This window comes from Lonchura striata, chromosome 27 (assembly GCF_050655825.1).
Source record: "Lonchura striata isolate lonStrDom1 chromosome 27, ASM5065582v1, whole genome shotgun sequence".
Taxonomy (NCBI): Eukaryota; Metazoa; Chordata; class Aves; order Passeriformes; family Estrildidae; genus Lonchura; species Lonchura striata.
Window position 1 is genome coordinate 1,114,361 of NC_140729.1, and position 16,658 is coordinate 1,131,018.

Sequence of the window (16,658 nt, forward strand, 5' to 3'; positions counted from 1 at the left end):
GTACCGGGGGGCGGGGGGACCGCGGGTTTTTGTTGGTTTTTGTTGGTTTTTGTTGGTTTTTGTTGGTTTTTCCCGATTTGGCAACTTTTGGCAGCGGGGCGGGGGCGGGACCCGCGCGGGCGCTCCCCCCGCCCCGCGGGAAGGGGGCGTGGCCCCGCGTGGCCCCGCCCCTCCGCGGCGGGGAAGCTGCGCCGCCATTGGCTGCGCGGGCGATGACGTCGGCGCACTGCGGCGGCTCCGCGCGGCCCCGGTGGCGTCGCTTTAAAGGGGCCGCGCTCGCGGCGGCGGCGGCACCGGCCCCGGAGCGGCCCCGGAGCGGCCCCGGAGCGGCCCCGAGCCCGGGCTGCCCCCGCGCCGCCCCCGCGCACTCCGGCACCGGGGCGGGCCGGGACATCCCGGCAGGTTCCGACCCGGTAAGGAGGCGAGAGGCGGCACCGCGGCGGTACCGGGAGATGCCGGATCCGCCACGGCTGCCGCCGGTACCGGCGGGTTCCTCCCTGCTTGGACCCTGCCGGGATCGGATGGTGCCGGTACCGGGGGTGCCGATACGGTTGGACCCTGCAGCTCCTGCCCGTACAGGGGGGTCCTGATTCGGTTGGACCCTGCCGGTACCGGGTCGGTCCCCCCCCGGTTGGACCCTGCCGGTCCCGCTGCGGCTGCTGCCGGTACCGGGAGGTGCCACCCGGGCACGGAGCGGCCGCGGTTCAGTCCCTCCGGTACCGGGGGGAGCGGCGGAGCTCGGGGAGGGACTGTGCCGGTACCGGGGCTATGCCGGTACCGGGGCTGTGCCGGTACCGGAGCCGCTGCCGCTGGAGGCCAGAGCCGCGGCGGGATCCGGGATCCGGGGCTGCGGCAGCGCCGCGGGTTCCCGGCAGGAAGAACAAGCACCGGGAAACGCCGGAGCAGCCCCGTCACCCGGGGTGACCCGGGAGGCTCTGCCCGCGCCCGTGCCGGGATTCACCGGGACAGCGGAGCCCGGGAAGGGACGAGGGGACCCCGGGGCTGGCGGGACCCGCTCCGAGCGCTCCTTCCCGGGGTTCCCGTTAATTCCCGCATTTTCTCCTCTTTCGGGAGCCGGGCGGGTTGCATTGCAGCGGGATCGCGTCCCGGTCCCGGTTCTCCCCTCGCGGTTTTTGGGGGATCCCCCCGCTCGGTTTCCCGGGAATTCTGCCCCGGAGCTGGGATCCGCTCGAGGGCAGAAGCGGCGTTTGAGTGCGATAAAATCCCGAATATTTAACGCACCGACATCGGCTTTGGGGTTAAAAACCTCCAAACCGGGCGCGGCCCGAGAGCGCCGGGGCCAGGGCGCCGCTGCCCCGGGAATCCTCCCGGGATCCCGGCACCTCCAGGCGCGGAACTGCCCGGCCCCGGCAGCGATCCCGGTCCCGCTCCCCGCGGCCGCCGCTCTCCGGTACCGGGGCGGGACCGAGCGCGGCGGGGCCGAGTTCGGGGAACCGCGGGGATCAGGGGGACCCCGAAACCCCGAAACCGGGCCCGGGAAAGGATTCCCGGCACTTCCCGGCCGCTTTCCGACCTCAGCCCGAGCTCGGGGCGTTGGAACCTTTATTCCTGAGCAGGGATCCCGTTTGATCGCCGTCCCTCCGGCTGCGCGATTTTGGGGGAAATGCGGCAGCTTCGCTTCCCGGAGCGCCCCTTTTATTCCTGTGTGGGATCCGCTCCCGGCTGCTCCATCCCGCACCAAAATTTGGGATCCGCTCCCGCCGGGATTTCCCTTCCCTCTCCCCATCCCGCACCAAAATTTGGGATTCGCTCCCGCCGGGATTTCCCTTCCCTCTGCCCCATTCCAGACCAAAATTTGGGATTCGCTCCGGCCGGGATTTCCCTTCCCTCTGCCCCATTCCAGACCAAAATTTGGGATCCTCTCCGGCCGGGATTTCCCTTTTCGCTGTCCCATTCCAGACCCAAATTTGGGATCCTCTCCGGCCGGGGGGTCGGGGCGCTCTGGCCCAGCTCGGCCCGGGTTTGGATGTCCGGGACAAACCCCCGGGAGAGGCTCCGTGGGAGGGTCCCCAGGGGCTCTGTGTGACCTCACCGGCCCCAAAACCCCAAGTTTTGGAATTTTTCCCACCCCACAAACCCCAAACCCTGGGGCCCCGAGGGGGTTTTGGGGCGGTTTCACTCCCCGTGCCCGCTGCCCCCGCAGCTCCGGGTGTCCCCGGTGTCCCCGGTGTCCCCGGTGTCCCCGGTGTCCCCGGTGTCCCCCGGCACCACGGACTCTCCCTGAGGCTTCATCCCAAACTATTTGGGACCAAGCAGTGCCCAAAATCCCAGTTCCCCTTTCCTGTTTAATCCCTATTTTTTTCCATCTCTCCCGCTCTGGAAGCCGCTCCCAGCCCGGCTGTGGCGTTGTTTGGCTCCAGATTCTGTCTGTAAATAAACCCTCAACTTCTGGGGGCTTTTTTTAGCAAAGAAACACCCAGCGTGCGGTTCCCGGCCTCACAAAAAAGAGATTTTTTTCCAACATTTCCAGGCCAGGTCCCAGCCCGGGCTCGGTTTCCCCGCCCAGGTGCCGCCGCAGCCGCGGGATTTTATTCCAGGTCGCGTTCGTGCCCAAAATCCGAGCCGGGCTCGGATCCAGCAAATCCCGCACAAATCCCCTTCAGCTGCTGCCAAATCCCGGCCCGATTCCCAGCGGGAATTCCCCAATTTCCAGCCGGCTCTGTGATTTTTGGGGAGGTTTCCCCTCGCCGCGGACCGCCAGGCAGAATTCCGCTCCGGTGTCATCCCAGGGGAATCGCTCCATCCAATTAATTATGGAACACCCCGAATTAATTATACTGGAGGAAAACCGAGGGGTTTGGAGCAGGGCTGCTGCTCCCGGGTTTTTTTTTTGTTTTTTTTTTTTTTTTTGCTATTCCCATTTTTTCCTGTTCTCAGGTTTTTTTGCTATTCCCATTTTTTTCCTGTTTCCCTTTTTTTTTTTTTAATTATTATTTTCTATTCCCGGCTTTTTTTGCTATTCTCACTTTTATCCTGTTCCCAGTTTTTTTGCTAATCACATTTTTTTGCTGCTCCCAGTATTTTTGCTATTTCCTTTTTTTTATTATTTTTGCTGTTCCCGTTTTTTTTTGTTTTTTTTTTTTTTTGTGTGTGTTTTTTTCTTGTTTGTTTGGGGTTTTTTGTGTTGTTGTTGTTGTTGCTGCTGCTGTTGCTCCCATCCTTTTGCTCTTCCCAGGGTTTTCTGCTCTTCCCGGTTTTTCTGTTTTCTTTTTTCGCTGTTCCCCCGCTGCCCTCAGGGGGAATCCGGGGGGATCGGAGCCTCACACGGGTCCCGCTCTCCTGCAGCTCCCCCAGCCCGGACCAGAAGCTGCCGAATCTCGGGAATATCCAGGGAAAAGCCCGGCCCTGAGGGAATTCCCGGTTTTCCGCTCGGCGCGGGGATGGCGCTGCCATGAGGAGGTGCTGCCCGGCCCTGGGGCTGCCATGCCTCTCTAAGGTCAGTGCCACCTCCTGCCACCCCAGGGGACCCCGAAACGCACAATTCCAGCCTGGGGCGGCCGGGAAGGGCTGAGGGGAGCAGGGAGGGATCCCCCAGGACCTTCCAGGATCCCCCAGGACCTTCCAGGGACCTCCAGGGTCACCCAGGATCCCCCAGGGTCCCCCAGGACCTTCCAGGGTCCCCCAGGACCTTCCAGGGACCCCCAGGACCTTCCAGGATCCCCCAGGATCCCCCAGGATCCCCCAGGACCTTCCAGGATCCCCCAGGGTCCCCCAGGGTCCCCCAGGGTCCCCCAGCCCTGCAGGACACCCCAAAACCCCACCCTGGGCATCCCCGGGGAGCTCTGCGGGGCTTGTTCCATCCCCCGCGGGAGGAACTCGTCCCTAAAATCCCACCCGAGCCCCCTGGGCCGCGCCCCTGTCCCAGAGGTGGCACCGGAGGAGCAGGCGGGGCTGTCCCTCTGTCCCCCCTGTCCCTCTGTCCCCTCCCTGTCCCCTCCCTGTCCCCTCCCTGTCCCCTCCCTGTCCCTCTGTCCCCCCTGTCCCCCCTGTCCCCTCCCTGTCCCCTCCCTGTCCCTCTGTCCCCTCCCTGTCCCCTCCCTGTCCCTCTGTCCCCTCCCTGTCCCTCTGTCCCTCTGTCCCCTCCCTGTCCCTTCTCTGTCCCCCTGTCCCTCTGTCCCTCTGTCCCCGCTGGCTCCCCGGCCCGGATTATCCCGGCGGGGCGATCCCGGTCCCGGTCCCGGTTCCGGTCCGGCGGGATGAGGCTTTAGGCGGGGCCTGGCGGCGGGGATTAACCCCTTCCTGCCCGGCTGGGCTCTGCAGCCCCGGGCGGGGCCGGCCCGGTGGCCACCAGGTCCCGGTGACAGCGGGGTCTGTCTGTCCCACACCCAGTGACACCCGTGTCTGTCTGTCTGTCCCGGTGACAGTGGGGTCTGTCTGTCCCACACCCAGTGACACCAGGGTCTGTCTGTCCCGGTGACAGCGGGGTCTGTCTGTCCCACACCCAGTGACAGCGGGGTCTGTCTGTCCCGGTGACAGCGGGGTCTGTCTGTCTGTCCCGGTGACAGTGGGGTCTGTCTGTCTGTCCCGGTGACACCAGTGTCTGTCTGTCTGTCCCGGTGACAGTGGGGTCTGTCTGTCCCACACCCAGTGACAGCGGGGTCTGTCTGTCTGTCCCGGTGACAGCGGGGTCTGTCTGTCTGTCCCGGTGACAGCGGGGTCTGTCTGTCCCACACCCAGTGACAGCGGGGTCTGTCTGTCCCGGTGACAGCAGTGTCTGTCTGTCCTGGTGACACCGGTGTCTGTCTGTCCTGGTGACAGCAGGTCTGTCTGGGTGACAGCGGTGTCTGTCTGTCCCAGTGATAGTGGGGTCAATCTGTCTGTCCCGGTGACACCGGTGTCTGTCTGTCCCGGTGACAGCGGTGTCTGTCTGTCCCAGTGACAGCAGGTCTGTCCCGGTGACACCGGTGTCTGTCTGTCCGTCCGTCCCGCGCAGGGCGGGGGCATGGCTGGCGCGCGGCCGCCCCGGTTCCTGCTGGTGTTCGACTTCGACGAGACCATCGTGGACGAGAACAGCGACGAGTCGGTGGCGCGGGGCCGGGCGCTGCCCGCGGCGCTGCGGCACGGCCCGGCCGGCGGCTCCTACAACGAGCACATGCGGCGCGTCCTGGCCTTCCTGGGCGAGCAGGGCCTGCGCCCCGCCGAGCTCCGTGCCGTCTACGAGAACATCCCGCTGGCCCCCGGCGTGGCCGAGCTCTTCCAGTTCCTCTCCAAGCACCGCCAGCACTTCGAGCTGGTGCTCATCTCCGACGCCAACACCTTCGGCATCGAGGCCAAGCTGCGGGCGGCCGGCGCGCTCTCGCTCTTCCGCAAGATCTTCAGCAACCCGGCCGGCTTCGACCGCCGCGGCGTCCTCGTGCTGGGGCCCTACCACAGCCACACGTGCCCGCGGTGCCCGCCCAACATGTGCAAGGGGAAGATCCTGGGCGAGTACCTGGCGGAGCGGGCGCGCGACGACGCCGAGTTCCGGAGCGTTCTCTACGTGGGCGACGGCGCCAACGACTTCTGCCCCGCCGGGGCGCTGCGGGCGGCCGACGTGGCGTTCCCCAGGAAGGGCTTCCCCATGCACCGGCTGATCCAGGAGAGCCGCGAGAAGCAGCCCGGCGCTTTCCGGGCCGCCGTGGTGCCCTGGGAGTCGGCGGCCGAGGTGGCGCGGTACCTGCAGGAGCTGCTCCGCGGGGAACGCTGAGCGCTGCCACGCTGCCCGGCCCGGCCGCGCTCCCGGGGCGCTCCCGGCGCTGCCCGGCCCCGGAGCCGGTGGCCCCCGCGCCCTTTGCCGATTGCTGCGGCGGTTTTCTCTTCCTTTTCCTCCCGAGCTCGAAAGAGAATTCCCAAAAATCCAGCAGCCGGCTCCCCGTGGGCTGGGCACGTCCCTGCTCCTGCCGTCCTCCTCCTGGCCTGCCTGGCCCTGGGAATTCCGGCTGGGAGATCCCTGATCCCACTGGGAAATCCCTGATCCCACTGGGAGATCCCTGCTCCCTGGGCTCCTGATCCCACTGGGAAATCCAGCTGGGAAATTCCTGCTCCCACTGGGAGATCCCTGCTCCCTGGGCTCCCAATCCCACTGGGAATTCTGGCTGGGAAATTCCTGCTCCCACTGGGAGATCCCTGCTTCCTGGGCTCCCAATCCCACTGGGAATTCTGGCTGGGAGATCCCTACTCCCACTGGGAAATCCCTGCTCCCTGAGCTCCCGATCCCACTGGGAATTCCGGATGGGAGATCCCCTCTCCCTGGCCCCCCCAAGCCTGTCCCCGGGGGTTGATTCCCGGGATAACCCGTGCCGGGAGCACCGGGAGAGCTTTGGGAAGGGGGCAGAGCCTCTCCAGCCCCGTCCCGCGGGCACAGCAGGAGCAGGGCTTGGCCTCGCCCGTGCCAGCCCGGCTGCTGTCCTGGGCTGTCCCCAGGCTGTCCCGGGCTGTCCCCGGCTGTCCCGGGCTGTCCCCGGCTGTCCCGGGCTGTCCCCAGGCTGTCCCCAGGCTGTCCCCAGGCTGTCCCGGGCTGTCCCCGGCTGTCCCGGGCTGTCCCCCGGCTGTCCCGGGCTGTCCCCAGGCTGTCCCGGGCTGTCCCGGGCTGTCCCCGGGCTGTCCCGGGCTGTCCCCGGGCTGTCCCGGGCTGTCCCCCGGCTGTCCCGGGCTGTCCCGGGCTGTCCCCCGGCTGTCCCGGGCTGTCCCGGGCTGTCCCGGGCTGTCCCCCGGCTGTCCCGGGCTGTCCCCCGGCTGTCCCAGGCTGTCCCCGGGCTGTCCCGGGCTGTCCCCGGGCTGTCCCCGGCTGTCCCGGGCTGTCCCCAGGCTGTCCCCAGGCTGTCCCGGGCTGTCCCCGTGCTGTCCCGGGCTGTCCCGGGCTGTCCCCGTGTCCCTCCTGCCCCGAGCCATTCCCTGGATCGTGCCGGGTCCCTCCATCCCCAGGGAATTCCCCCTGACCTGGGCGCTGCCAGTGCCAAAATCCCCCCGGGGACACTTCTGGTCCCCAAAGGCCAAACCCCCCCCGCGCCGTGCGTGTCCCCCTCCCCAGCGCAGTATTAATTATATTAATTACCCCTTCTAATTGCACTCTGCAGGGGGCACCTCCAGGGCCCGCTGCTCTCTGGGCTTGGCTCCTCCTGGATTTATCCCGGGTTTATCCTGGGTTTGTCCGCAGCCTTAAGGGCGGCCCTGACCCCCCAAACCCCAGCAGGAAATAACCAAAGCAGCCCCGAGTTGTCCCTCCCCTGTCCCAGCCCCTCCTCCTCCTCCTCCTCCTCCTCCTCCTCCTCCTCCTCCTCGACTGTGTGGAACTCAAAGCCATGGAATTAAAGATACAAATCGGTGCGGCGGAGGCAGAGCTGCTCTATTGCAGAAAGGAGAGCGGGGCCGAGCCGGGCCGGGGACAATCCGGGCTGGGGACAGAGCCGGGTGGGGACAGATCCGAGTGGGGACAGATCCGAGTGGGGACAGATCCGAGTGGGGACAGAGCCGGGATAGGGACAGATCCGGGATGGGGACAGATCCGGGACGGGGACAGAGCCGGGACAGGGACAGAGCCGGGACGGGGACAGAGCCGGGATGGGGACAATCCGGGATAGGGACAGATCCGGGATGGGGACAGATCCGGGATGGGGACAGATCCGGGATAGGGACAGATCCGGGATGGGGACAGATCCGGGATGGGGACAGAGCCGGGATAGGGACAGATCCGGGATAGGGACAGATCCGGGCTGGGGACAGAGCCGGGATGGGGACAGAGCCGGGATAGGGACAGATCCGGGACAGATCCGGGATGGGGACAGATCCGGGATGGGGACAGATCCGGGATGGGGACAGATCCGGGATAGGGACAGAGCCGGGATGGGGACAGAGCCGGGTGGGGACAGAGCCGGGATGGGGACAGATCCGGGATGGGGACAGATCCGGGACAGGGACAGAGCCGGGATGGGGACAGAGCCGGGTGGGGACAGAGCCGGGATGGGGACAGAGCCGGGATAGGGACAATCCGGGCTGGGGACAGATCCGGGTGGGGACAGATCCGGGATGGGGACAGATCCGGGATGGGGACAGAGCCGGGTGGGGACAATCCGGGATAGGGACAGATCCGGGATAGGGACAGATCCGGGATGGGGACAGATCCGGGATAGGGACAGATCCGGGATGGGGACAGATCCGGGATGGGGACAGAGCCGGGTGGGGACAGAGCCGGGTGGGGACAGAGCCGGGATGGGGACAGAGCCGGGATAGGGACAGATCCGGGATGGGGACAGATCCGGGATGGGGACAGAGCCGGGACAGGGACAGATCCGGGATAGGGACAGATCCGGGATGGGGACAGAGCCGGGTGGGGACAATCCGGGATAGGGACAGATCCGGGATAGGGACAGATCCGGGATGGGGACAGATCCGGGATAGGGACAGATCCGGGATGGGGACAGATCCGGGATGGGGACAGAGCCGGGATAGGGACAATCCGGGATAGGGACAGATCCGGGATGGGGACAGAGCCAGAATGGGGACAGATCCTGGATGGGGACAGATCCGGGATAGGGACAGATCCGGGATGAGGACAGATCCGGGACAGGGACAGAGCCGGGCTGGGGACAGAGCCGGGATGGGGACAGAGCCGGGATAGGGACAGATCAGGGATGGGGACAGATCCGGGATGGGGACAGAGCCGGGATAGGGGCAGATCCTGGATGGGGGCAGATCCTGGATGGGGACAGATCCGGGACAGGGACAGATCCAGAACAGGGACAGATCCGGGACAGGGACAGATCAGGGTTGGGGTCTGTCCTGGGGGCTGAGGGATGGGGTTGGAGTGGCACGGTGGAGTCAGGGGGATGATTTGGGATGGGTTTTGGGGTTGGAGCATCCCTGGAGCAGCAGGGTGGGGTCAGGGGGTGATTTGGGGTGGGGGTTTGGGGCTGGAGCATCTCTGGAGCCCACGGGGACAGCAGCTCTGCTCCGTGCCCAGGGTCCCGTTCTGGGCTGGGAATTCAGGAATGGGATCCAGGGCTGGGATCGAGACCTGGAATCCAGGAATGGGATTTAGGACTGGGATCCAGAGCTGGGATCGAGACCTAGAATCCAGGAATGGGATTTAGGGCTGGGATCCAGAGCTGGGATCGAGACATGGAATCCAGGAATAGGATCCAGGGCTGGGATCCAGGGCTGGGATCCAGGAATGGGATTTAGGGCTGGGATCCAGGGCTGGGATCGAGACATGGAATCCAGGAATGGGATTTAGGACTGGGATCCAGGGCTGGGATCCAGGAATGGGATTTAGGGCTGGGATCCAGGGCTGGGATCCAGGACTGCTCCCGGGATCAGCTGCCACCCTGCTGCATTCCCAGCTGTCTGTACCTTTCTCCAGGGGTTTAGGATATTCCGTACCTCTTTTTAGGGGTTTGGGATATTCTGTACCTCTCTTTAGTGATTTTAGGATATTCTGTACCTCTCTTTAGGGATTTTAGGATTCTCTGTACCTTTCTCCAGGGGTTTGGGATATTCTGTACCTCTCTTTAGGGATTTTGGGATATTCCATACCTCTCTTTAGGGATTTTAGGATTCTCTGTACCTTTCTCCAGGTAGCTCTCTGGGGCCCACGGAGGCTCCTCTGTGTCTGGTGGCGGTGGCAGGTCCAGGTCCCCAAAGTCAGGCCCAGCCCAGGGTGGCAGCAGGTCCCCAGGGTGGGGTGGCAGTGGCTCGGGGATGGGTGGCAGCAGGTCCCCAGGGACAGGGGGCAGCAGGTCCCCAGGGACGGGTGGCAACAGGTCCCCAGGGATGGGTGGCAGCAGGTCCCCAGGGTGGGGTGGCAGCAGGTCCCCAGGGACAGGGGGCAGCGGGTCCCCAGGGATGGGTGGCAGCGGGTCCCCGGGGACGGGTGGCAGCAGGTCCCCGGGATGGGGTGGCAGTGGCTCGGGGATGGGTGGCAGCAGGTCCCCGGGGACAGGGGGCAGCGGGTCCCCGGGCAGAGGTGGCGGGGCTGGGATGGCGCTGGCAGGCGGGGGTGGCCCCGGAGGGGACGGTGCCAGCGGGGGTGGCCCTGGCAGAGGTGGCGGGGCAGGAATTCCGTCCCCGGGAGCTGCCGGGGCGCCGCCGGAGCTGTGGGTGAGGAGCAGCAGCGTCACAGCGGGGACGGGCTCAGACACTGTCCCGTGCCAGGACGAGGTGGCACCGCGTGGCACCAGACTGCAGCTGTGCAAGGCCTTCCCCACCCCGTGCATTTCCTCCCACCTCGTGCCCCGTTTCCCACCTTTTCCCACCATTTATTTCCCACCTTTTCCCACCATTCCCCCTCTCCCTAAGGAACGCCCTTGCTCTGGACACGAGCCCCGGGGGCAGCAAACCCCCCAAACCCCGTATTTGCCCCAACTCCGCATCCCAGGTGCAGCAAACCCCCCAAAACCTCGTATTTGTCCCAGATCCGTGCCCCGGGGGCACCAAACCCCCCCAAACCCCGCATTTGCCCCACCCCACACCCCGGGCCGCCCCCGTACCGGAGGGGCAGCGGGGAGGAGCTGCAGGAGCTGCTCGGGAGCTTCCCCACGGGAACCACGGGCGGCTGCACCGGCCCCGGGACACGGCCACTCCTCCTGCGGGGGATCCCGGGGATCCGTGGGATTGGATGGGATCCATGGGATCCATGGGATCCCAGGGATCCGTGGGATTGGGTGGGGTCCATGAGATCCATGGGATTGGATGGGATGGGATGGGATGGGATGGGATGGGATGGGATGGGATGGGATGGGATCCATGGGATGGGATCCATGGGATGGGATCCATGGGATGGGATCCATGGGATCAATGGGATGGGATGGGATTGATAGGATGGGCTCAATGGGATTAATGGGATCAATGGGATGGGATGGGATCGGTGGGATGGGATGAGTTGGGATCGATGGGATGGGATCAGTGGGATGGGATCAATGGGATGGGATGGATTTGGATCAGTGGGATGGGATGGGATCAGCGGGATGGGAGGCACCCCAACAGCCCACGCCACGTGCCACCCCCGTCGGTGCCACGCCCCGGCCCGTCTCACCCCAGCGTTCCCGCAGCCGGTGCCGAGCAGGACTTGGTGCTTTTCCGAGCCAGGGTGCCCGTGCGGGACAGCTGCGTGCTGGTGTCCTGGGCACGGGACACGGACACGGGACACGGGGACATGGACACGGGGACATGGACACGGGGACACACGGACACGGGGACACGCGCAGGTGACATCCCTGCCCCGTGACCTCGGGCACGCCAGGGCTGTGACATTCCCCCCAAAAAGGGAAGCGGCCCCGGGCTCGGGGGAGCGAGCGGAAGGAGCCGGGGCCGCGGGGGCGGCCACGAGGCAGCGGCACCGTGGGAACCGCGGCCACCGCGGCGCCGCTTCTGCCGGGGCTGGAGGGCTCTGAACCTCCCGTGTGAACCCTCCCGTGGGGGATTTCTGGTGTGGGGAAGGATCCGTGGGGCTGGGGGCCTCTGAACCCTCCCGTGGGGGATTTCTGCAGTGGGGAGGATCCGTGGGGCTGGGGGCCTCTGAACCTCCCGTGGGGGATTTCTGCAGTGGGGAGGATCCGTGGGGCTGGGAGGGCTCTGAACCTCCCGTGTGAACCCTCCCGTGGGGGATTTCTGCAGTGGGGAGGATCCGTGGGGCTGGGGGCCTCTGAACCCTCCCGTGGGGGATTTCTGCAGTGGGGAAGGATCCGTGGGGCTGGGAGGGCTCTGAACCTCCCGTGTGAACCCTTCTGTGGGGGATTCTGCAGTAGGGAGGATCCGTGGGGCTGGGAGGGCTCTGAACCTCCCGTGTGAACCCTCCCGTGGGGGATTTCTGCAGTGGGGAGGATCCGTGGGGCTGGGGGCCTCTGAACCTCCCGTGGGGGATTTCTGGTGTGGGGAAGGATCCGTGGGGCTGGGAGGGCTCTGAACCCTCCTGTGGGGGATTTCTGCAGTGGGGAGGATCCGTGGGGCTCCAAAAACCCATCCCGTGGGTGCCTTCTGGAGTGGGGGAGGATCAAAGGAGCTGCAAGGCTTCCAAAGCCCTCCTGTGGGGTTTTCCTCGGTGGGGGAGGATCCGTGGGGCTGTGAGGCCTCCAAAACCCTTCTGTGGACAACCTTTCAGAGCTGGGCAAGGCTCCATGGGGCTCTGAGGCTCCCAAAGCCCAGCTGGGAAAGGCTCTGTGGGGTGCCCCAGAGCTGAGCGGGCACGGACAGAGCCCACTGCCCCGTGGAGGAGGCACCTGAGCCACCTGCGCGCCCCTCAGGGAGCGCTGGGGACACCGGGGACACCGGGGACAGAGAAGCGCCACCCAAGCCCCCTGTGGGACCCCCGGTGCTGACCTTGACCCCGTGGCCGACGCCGTCCAGCACGCTGAAGTTGAGGGGTTTCCTGTAATAGGGCTCCAGCACGGGGGGGTTTGGGGGAGCCACGACCTTCTGGCAGCTCAGGAACCTCGTGGCGACGGTCAGCGCGCCGATCCCGCGGCGCGACACCTTCTCCTGGTGCACGTCCACGCTCTGCCGAGGTGACACCGGCCCCAAAATGCCACCCCAGGCTGTCCCCACCCCTGCCCCGGGTGCCACCGTCCCTGCCAGCCCCGTGTCCCTGCCCGGGGGGGAGGCAGGGCGGGGATGGGGGTCGGGATTGCCCCGGCACAGCCCCGATGTCACCGCAGCGGGGCCGACCCGTCCCAAAGCCGGGAATGGGGGGCGCTGCCCCAAGAGGGGGACGTGGGGCTCAGCCACCCCCGGGGCCGCAGGGTCCTGTCCCCTCCCGCGGCCGGACAGGCTCGGGGCTCGGGGCTCGGGGCGGCCCCAGCGCCGGGAGGAGCCCGGGTGGCCGCGGGGCTCTGCAGCAGGACGATGCTCCGAGCTCTGAGCTCCCGCTCGGAGTCTCGGGGGCGGTTTGGGATTTGGGATGGGAAAACCGCCCCGGCACCAACCCCTGCCCGTCCCGGAGGTGGCTCCCCGGCGCTCGCAGCCCCCGGCCGGTCCCACCTGTGCCACGCCGGCGATGTCGGCCTCCAGCCGGCGCAGCTGGGCCGCCTGCAGCTCCAGCAGGCGCAGGAAGGCGCCGGCCAGGCTGCGGACCTGGTAGGCGACGCTGGCCAGGGACTGCGTGCTCAGAGCCATCGTCTGCTCCAGCGCCTTCCTCTTGTCGCCGGCCTGCGGGGGACACGGCCGGCCGTGGGACGAGCCCTCCCCGCCCGGCGCCGCCGCCGGAGGAGTTTGCTTCTGCTTTCCAAATGCCTCCTCACGCTGAGCCCCGGCTGCGGGGAGCAGCCCGGGCTAACCCGGGCTTCCTGCCGGGAATGATGCCCCGGCACGGCCGGAGGGCACCGAGTGCCCGGCTCAGCCTCCGGCCACCCCTGGGGACAGCCAGAGGAGCCACGGGACAGCTGGGGGTGGCAGCAGCCGAGCGGGGCTCTCAGCCGAACCGGGGCTCTGTCAGCCGAACCGGGGCTCTGTCAGCCGAACCGGGGCTCTCGGGGCTCTCAGCCGAACCGGGGCTCTCAGCAGAACCGGGGCTCTCGGGGCTCTCGGCCGTGACGGGGCTCTCAGCCGAACCGGGGCTCTGTCAGCCGAACCGGGGCTCTCAGCCGAACCGGGGCTCTCGGGGCTCTCAGCCGAACCGGGGCTCTCAGCCGGGGCTCTCAGCCGAACCGGGGCTCTCAGCCGAACCGGGGCTCTCAGCCGAACCGGGGCTCTGTCAGCCGAACCGGGGCTCTCGGGGCTCTCAGCCGAGCCGGGGCTCTCAGCCGAACCGGGGCTCTCAGCCGGGGCTCTCAGCCGAACCGGGGCTCTGTCAGCCGAACCGGGGCTCTCGGGGCTCTCAGCCGAACCGGGGCTCTCGGGGCTCTCAGCCGAGCCGGGGCTCTCGGGGCTCTCGGCCGTGCCGGGGCTCTCAGCTCTCGGAATAGCTCAGCTCATTTCCCTCCGGTTCTGCCCCGCTGGCTCCGGGCCCTTGGGAGCCGCCTCGGGGCCGGGAGGAGCCACGGCCACGGCCCTGGTGGGCACACCGGGACCCCTGCCCGGCAGGGAGGGCCCGAGCGGGCATTTTCCTTCTGACTTCATCGCCTGAGCTCCTGCACCCGGCCCTCATGGGCCAGAGAGGGAGGAGGATGAGGAGGAGGATGAGGAGGAGGATGAGGATGAGGAGGGATGCACCAGCAGAGCTTCACGCTCGCCCTGCGTGCGCAGGCCCTGCCAGGTGCCACCTCCCAGCCCCTGTGACACGCTGTGCCACCTCCCCAGCCCTGTGCCAAGGCTCCACCGAGCCCTGGAGATCCCTCCCTCCACCCAGACCTCTGCGAGAGCTGCTGGGGAGCAGAGGCCAGCCCGAGGCGCGGGCAAGCAGCGCAGGGCGGCCGGGCCGGGAGCCGGCGGGGATGCTCGGGCTCCCGGGGCACAGCTCCAGCCGCCGCCCCGCGGGGCTGGCATCGCCCCGGCGCGGCCCGGCGCGGCCCGGCGCGGCGCTGACCTGCAGGTAGTTGCTGTGGCAGTAGTCGGCCACCCGCAGCAGGTTGCCGTGCTGCTCCCGCAGCCGCTGCCGGCCCGCGGGGATGTCGCTCAGCCGCAGCCGCTCCAGCTCCGACATCGCGCCGGGCTCCGCTGCCGCTTCCTCCCCGGGGCCGCCTTTTGAAGCCGCTGCCGGCGCTGACGCAGGGCCCGCGGGCGCCGCGGTGTCCCCGCGCCCCCGGGACACCCCGCCCCGCCGGGGACGAGCGCGGCCGCGGCCGTGGGGACAGCAGCCCCGGGGCGCGGCGGGGACGGCAGCGGGGAGGGCGGAGAGGCACCGGGAACCGGGGCTGCAGGGCGGGAGTGACCCCGAAAGGGTCCCGACACCAGAGGGATGCCGGCCCCTAAAGGATCCTGATCCCAGAGGGATCCTGATCCCAAAAGGATCCTGACCCCAGAGGGATCCTGATCCCAGAGGGATCCCGGCCCCAGAGGGATCCTGATCCCAGAGGAATCCTGATCCCAAAAGGATCCAGACCCCAAAAGGATCCCGACTTCAGAAGGATCCAGACTCCAAAAGGATCCCGACTTCAGAAGGATCCTGATCCCAGAAGAATCCAGACCCCAGAAGGATCCTGACTTCAGAAGAATCCCAACCTCAGAAGGACCCTGACCCCAGAAGGACCCAGATCCCAGAGGGATCCAGACCCCAAAAGGATCCCGACCCCAGAAGGATCCTGACCCCAGAGGGATCCAGACCCCAAAAGGATCCTGACCCCAGAAGGATCCAGACTCCAAAAGGATCCAGACCCCAAAAGGATCCCGACCCCAGAAGGATCCCGACCCCCAAAGCACCCCGACCCTAACACCATCCCGGCCCCGGCCCTGCCACCTGTGCCCACCAGCCAGGAGCCAGCGCCGCCCTCCCGGGGCTGGGGCACATCCAGGACTGCTCGGAGCTCTCAGGAGCTCTCGCTGCCCTTGGCTGCGCGCCTCGCCCGCCCGGTGAGGGCAGAGGGAAGGGAAAGGAAGGGCAGGGAATGTTCCTGGATGCCGGGACGCTCCCGGTGCCCCTCCCGGGACAGCCTCTCCCGGCGCTCCGGTGACCCCCGAGGTGCCCGGCCCCCATGGCTGGCGACAGCGCGTCCTTCGCTCGGGACGTTTCACATCCCCGCAGGAAATTCCCACTTCCCCGGGGCTCGGAGAGCCCCTCCACCTCTCCTCTGCTCCTGCTCCTCCCCCAGGTGCTCCCCGGGAGCCTCCCGGGCCGTGTCCCCAGCGCTGGGCCGGGCGCTTCCTGAGCCCATCCCGAGGGAAATGATGGAATTCCTGCTCCTCGTGTCCCGGCACCGCTCCGAGCGGCCCCGGCACCTCTCCCCGTGTCCCGGCACCGCTCCGAGCGGCCCCGGCACCTCTCCCCGTGTCCCGGCACCGCTCCGAGCGGCCCCGGCGCCGCTCCGAGCTGCCCCGGCACCGCTCCGAGCGGCCCCGGCACCTCTCCCCGTGCCCCGGTGCCGCTCCGAGCCGCCCCGGCACCGCTCCCCGAGCCCCGGTACCGCTCCCCGAGCCCCGGCACCGCTCCGAGCCCCCTCGGCCCGGGACCCCTCCCGACCCGGGGGAAGCAGCCGGGACTCCCGGGGGTCAGTGCCGGGGTCAGTGCCGGGGTCAGTGCCGGGGTCAGTACCGGGGTCAGTGCCGGGGTCAGTGCCGGGGTCAGTCCTGGGGTCAGTCCTGGGGTCAGTTCCAGGGGTCACTCCCAACAGTCACTCCCAGGAATCTCTCCCAGGGGTCACTCCAGGGGTCACTCCAGGGGTCACTCCCAGGGGGCACTCCTGGGGTCACTCCCAGTGATCTTTCCCAGGGATCATTCCCAGGGTTCATTCCCATGGTCACTCCTAGTAGCCACTCCTGGGGTCACTTCCAGTGGTCACTCCCACCACTCCGGGCAGGATCCAGACCTGCCACAGGCTCGGCCACTCCCCAGGCTCGGACACTGCCCAGGCTCGGACACTCCCCGGGCTCGGACACCGCCCAGGCTCGGCCACTCCCCAGGCTCGGACACTGCCCAGGCTCGGCCACTCCCCAGGCTCGGACACTGCCCAGGCTCGGACACTCCCCGGGCTCGGACACCGCCCAGGCTCGGCCACTCCCCAGGCTCGGACACTGCCCGGGCTCGGACACTCCCCGGGCTCGGCCACTCCCCGGGCTCGGACACTGCCCAGGCTCGG

At 67.6% G+C, this 16,658-nt stretch overlaps 2 protein-coding genes across 7 annotated transcripts; one reads left to right on the forward strand and one right to left on the reverse strand.

Moving 5' to 3' along the window:
• Positions 1-257: 257 nt before the first annotated feature.
• Positions 258-7,325, forward strand: PHOSPHO1 (phosphoethanolamine/phosphocholine phosphatase 1). Of its 2 annotated transcripts, XM_077788426.2 has the most exons (3): positions 258-413; positions 3,307-3,457; positions 4,955-7,325. In XM_077788426.2, the coding sequence occupies exons 2-3, from the start codon at positions 3,413-3,415 to the stop codon at positions 5,705-5,707; spliced, it is 798 nt and encodes a 265-aa protein (XP_077644552.2). In that variant the 5' UTR covers positions 258-413; positions 3,307-3,412; the 3' UTR covers positions 5,708-7,325. The 2 variants fall into 2 exon arrangements, with proteins under 2 accessions (XP_077644552.2, XP_085417858.1); XM_085561732.1 differs by lacking the exon at positions 258-413 and having other exon boundaries at positions 3,319-3,457; positions 4,898-7,325.
• On the reverse strand, positions 7,321-14,678 carry ABI3 (ABI family member 3). 5 transcript variants are annotated; one of them, XM_085561731.1, is made up of 7 exons: positions 14,453-14,678; positions 12,970-13,137; positions 12,313-12,489; positions 11,030-11,115; positions 10,485-10,580; positions 9,711-10,089; positions 7,321-9,665 (listed from the first exon to the last, which is right to left on the reverse strand). In XM_085561731.1, the coding sequence occupies exons 1-7, from the start codon at positions 14,567-14,569 to the stop codon at positions 9,507-9,509; spliced, it is 1,182 nt and encodes a 393-aa protein (XP_085417857.1). In that variant the 5' UTR covers positions 14,570-14,678; the 3' UTR covers positions 7,321-9,506. The 5 variants fall into 5 exon arrangements, with proteins under 5 accessions (XP_085417857.1, XP_085417854.1, XP_085417855.1 ...); XM_085561728.1 differs by having other exon boundaries at positions 7,321-9,348; positions 9,471-10,089; positions 14,453-14,674; XM_085561729.1 differs by having other exon boundaries at positions 7,321-9,065; positions 9,563-10,089; positions 14,453-14,672.
• Between the last annotated feature and the right edge of the window lie 1,980 nt (positions 14,679-16,658).

Excerpts from the sequence above, each read along its gene's own strand:
- PHOSPHO1 (XM_077788426.2), top strand. The coding sequence starts at position 3,413 with ATGAGGAGGTGCTGCCCGGCCCTGGGGCTGCCATGCCTCTCTAAG. Across the intron at positions 3,458-4,954 it reads GGCTGCCATGCCTCTCTAAG|GGCGGGGGCATGGCTGGCGC; the intron begins GTCAGTGCCACC and ends CGTCCCGCGCAG.
- ABI3 (XM_085561728.1), bottom strand. The coding sequence starts at position 14,569 with ATGTCGGAGCTGGAGCGGCTGCGGCTGAGCGACATCCCCGCGGGCCGG. Across the intron at positions 13,138-14,452 it reads GCCACAGCAACTACCTGCAG|GCCGGCGACAAGAGGAAGGC; the intron begins GTCAGCGCCGCG and ends TGTCCCCCGCAG. Across the intron at positions 11,116-12,312 it reads GCGTCGGCCACGGGGTCAAG|GACACCAGCACGCAGCTGTC; the intron begins GTCAGCACCGGG and ends TCCCGTGCCCAG.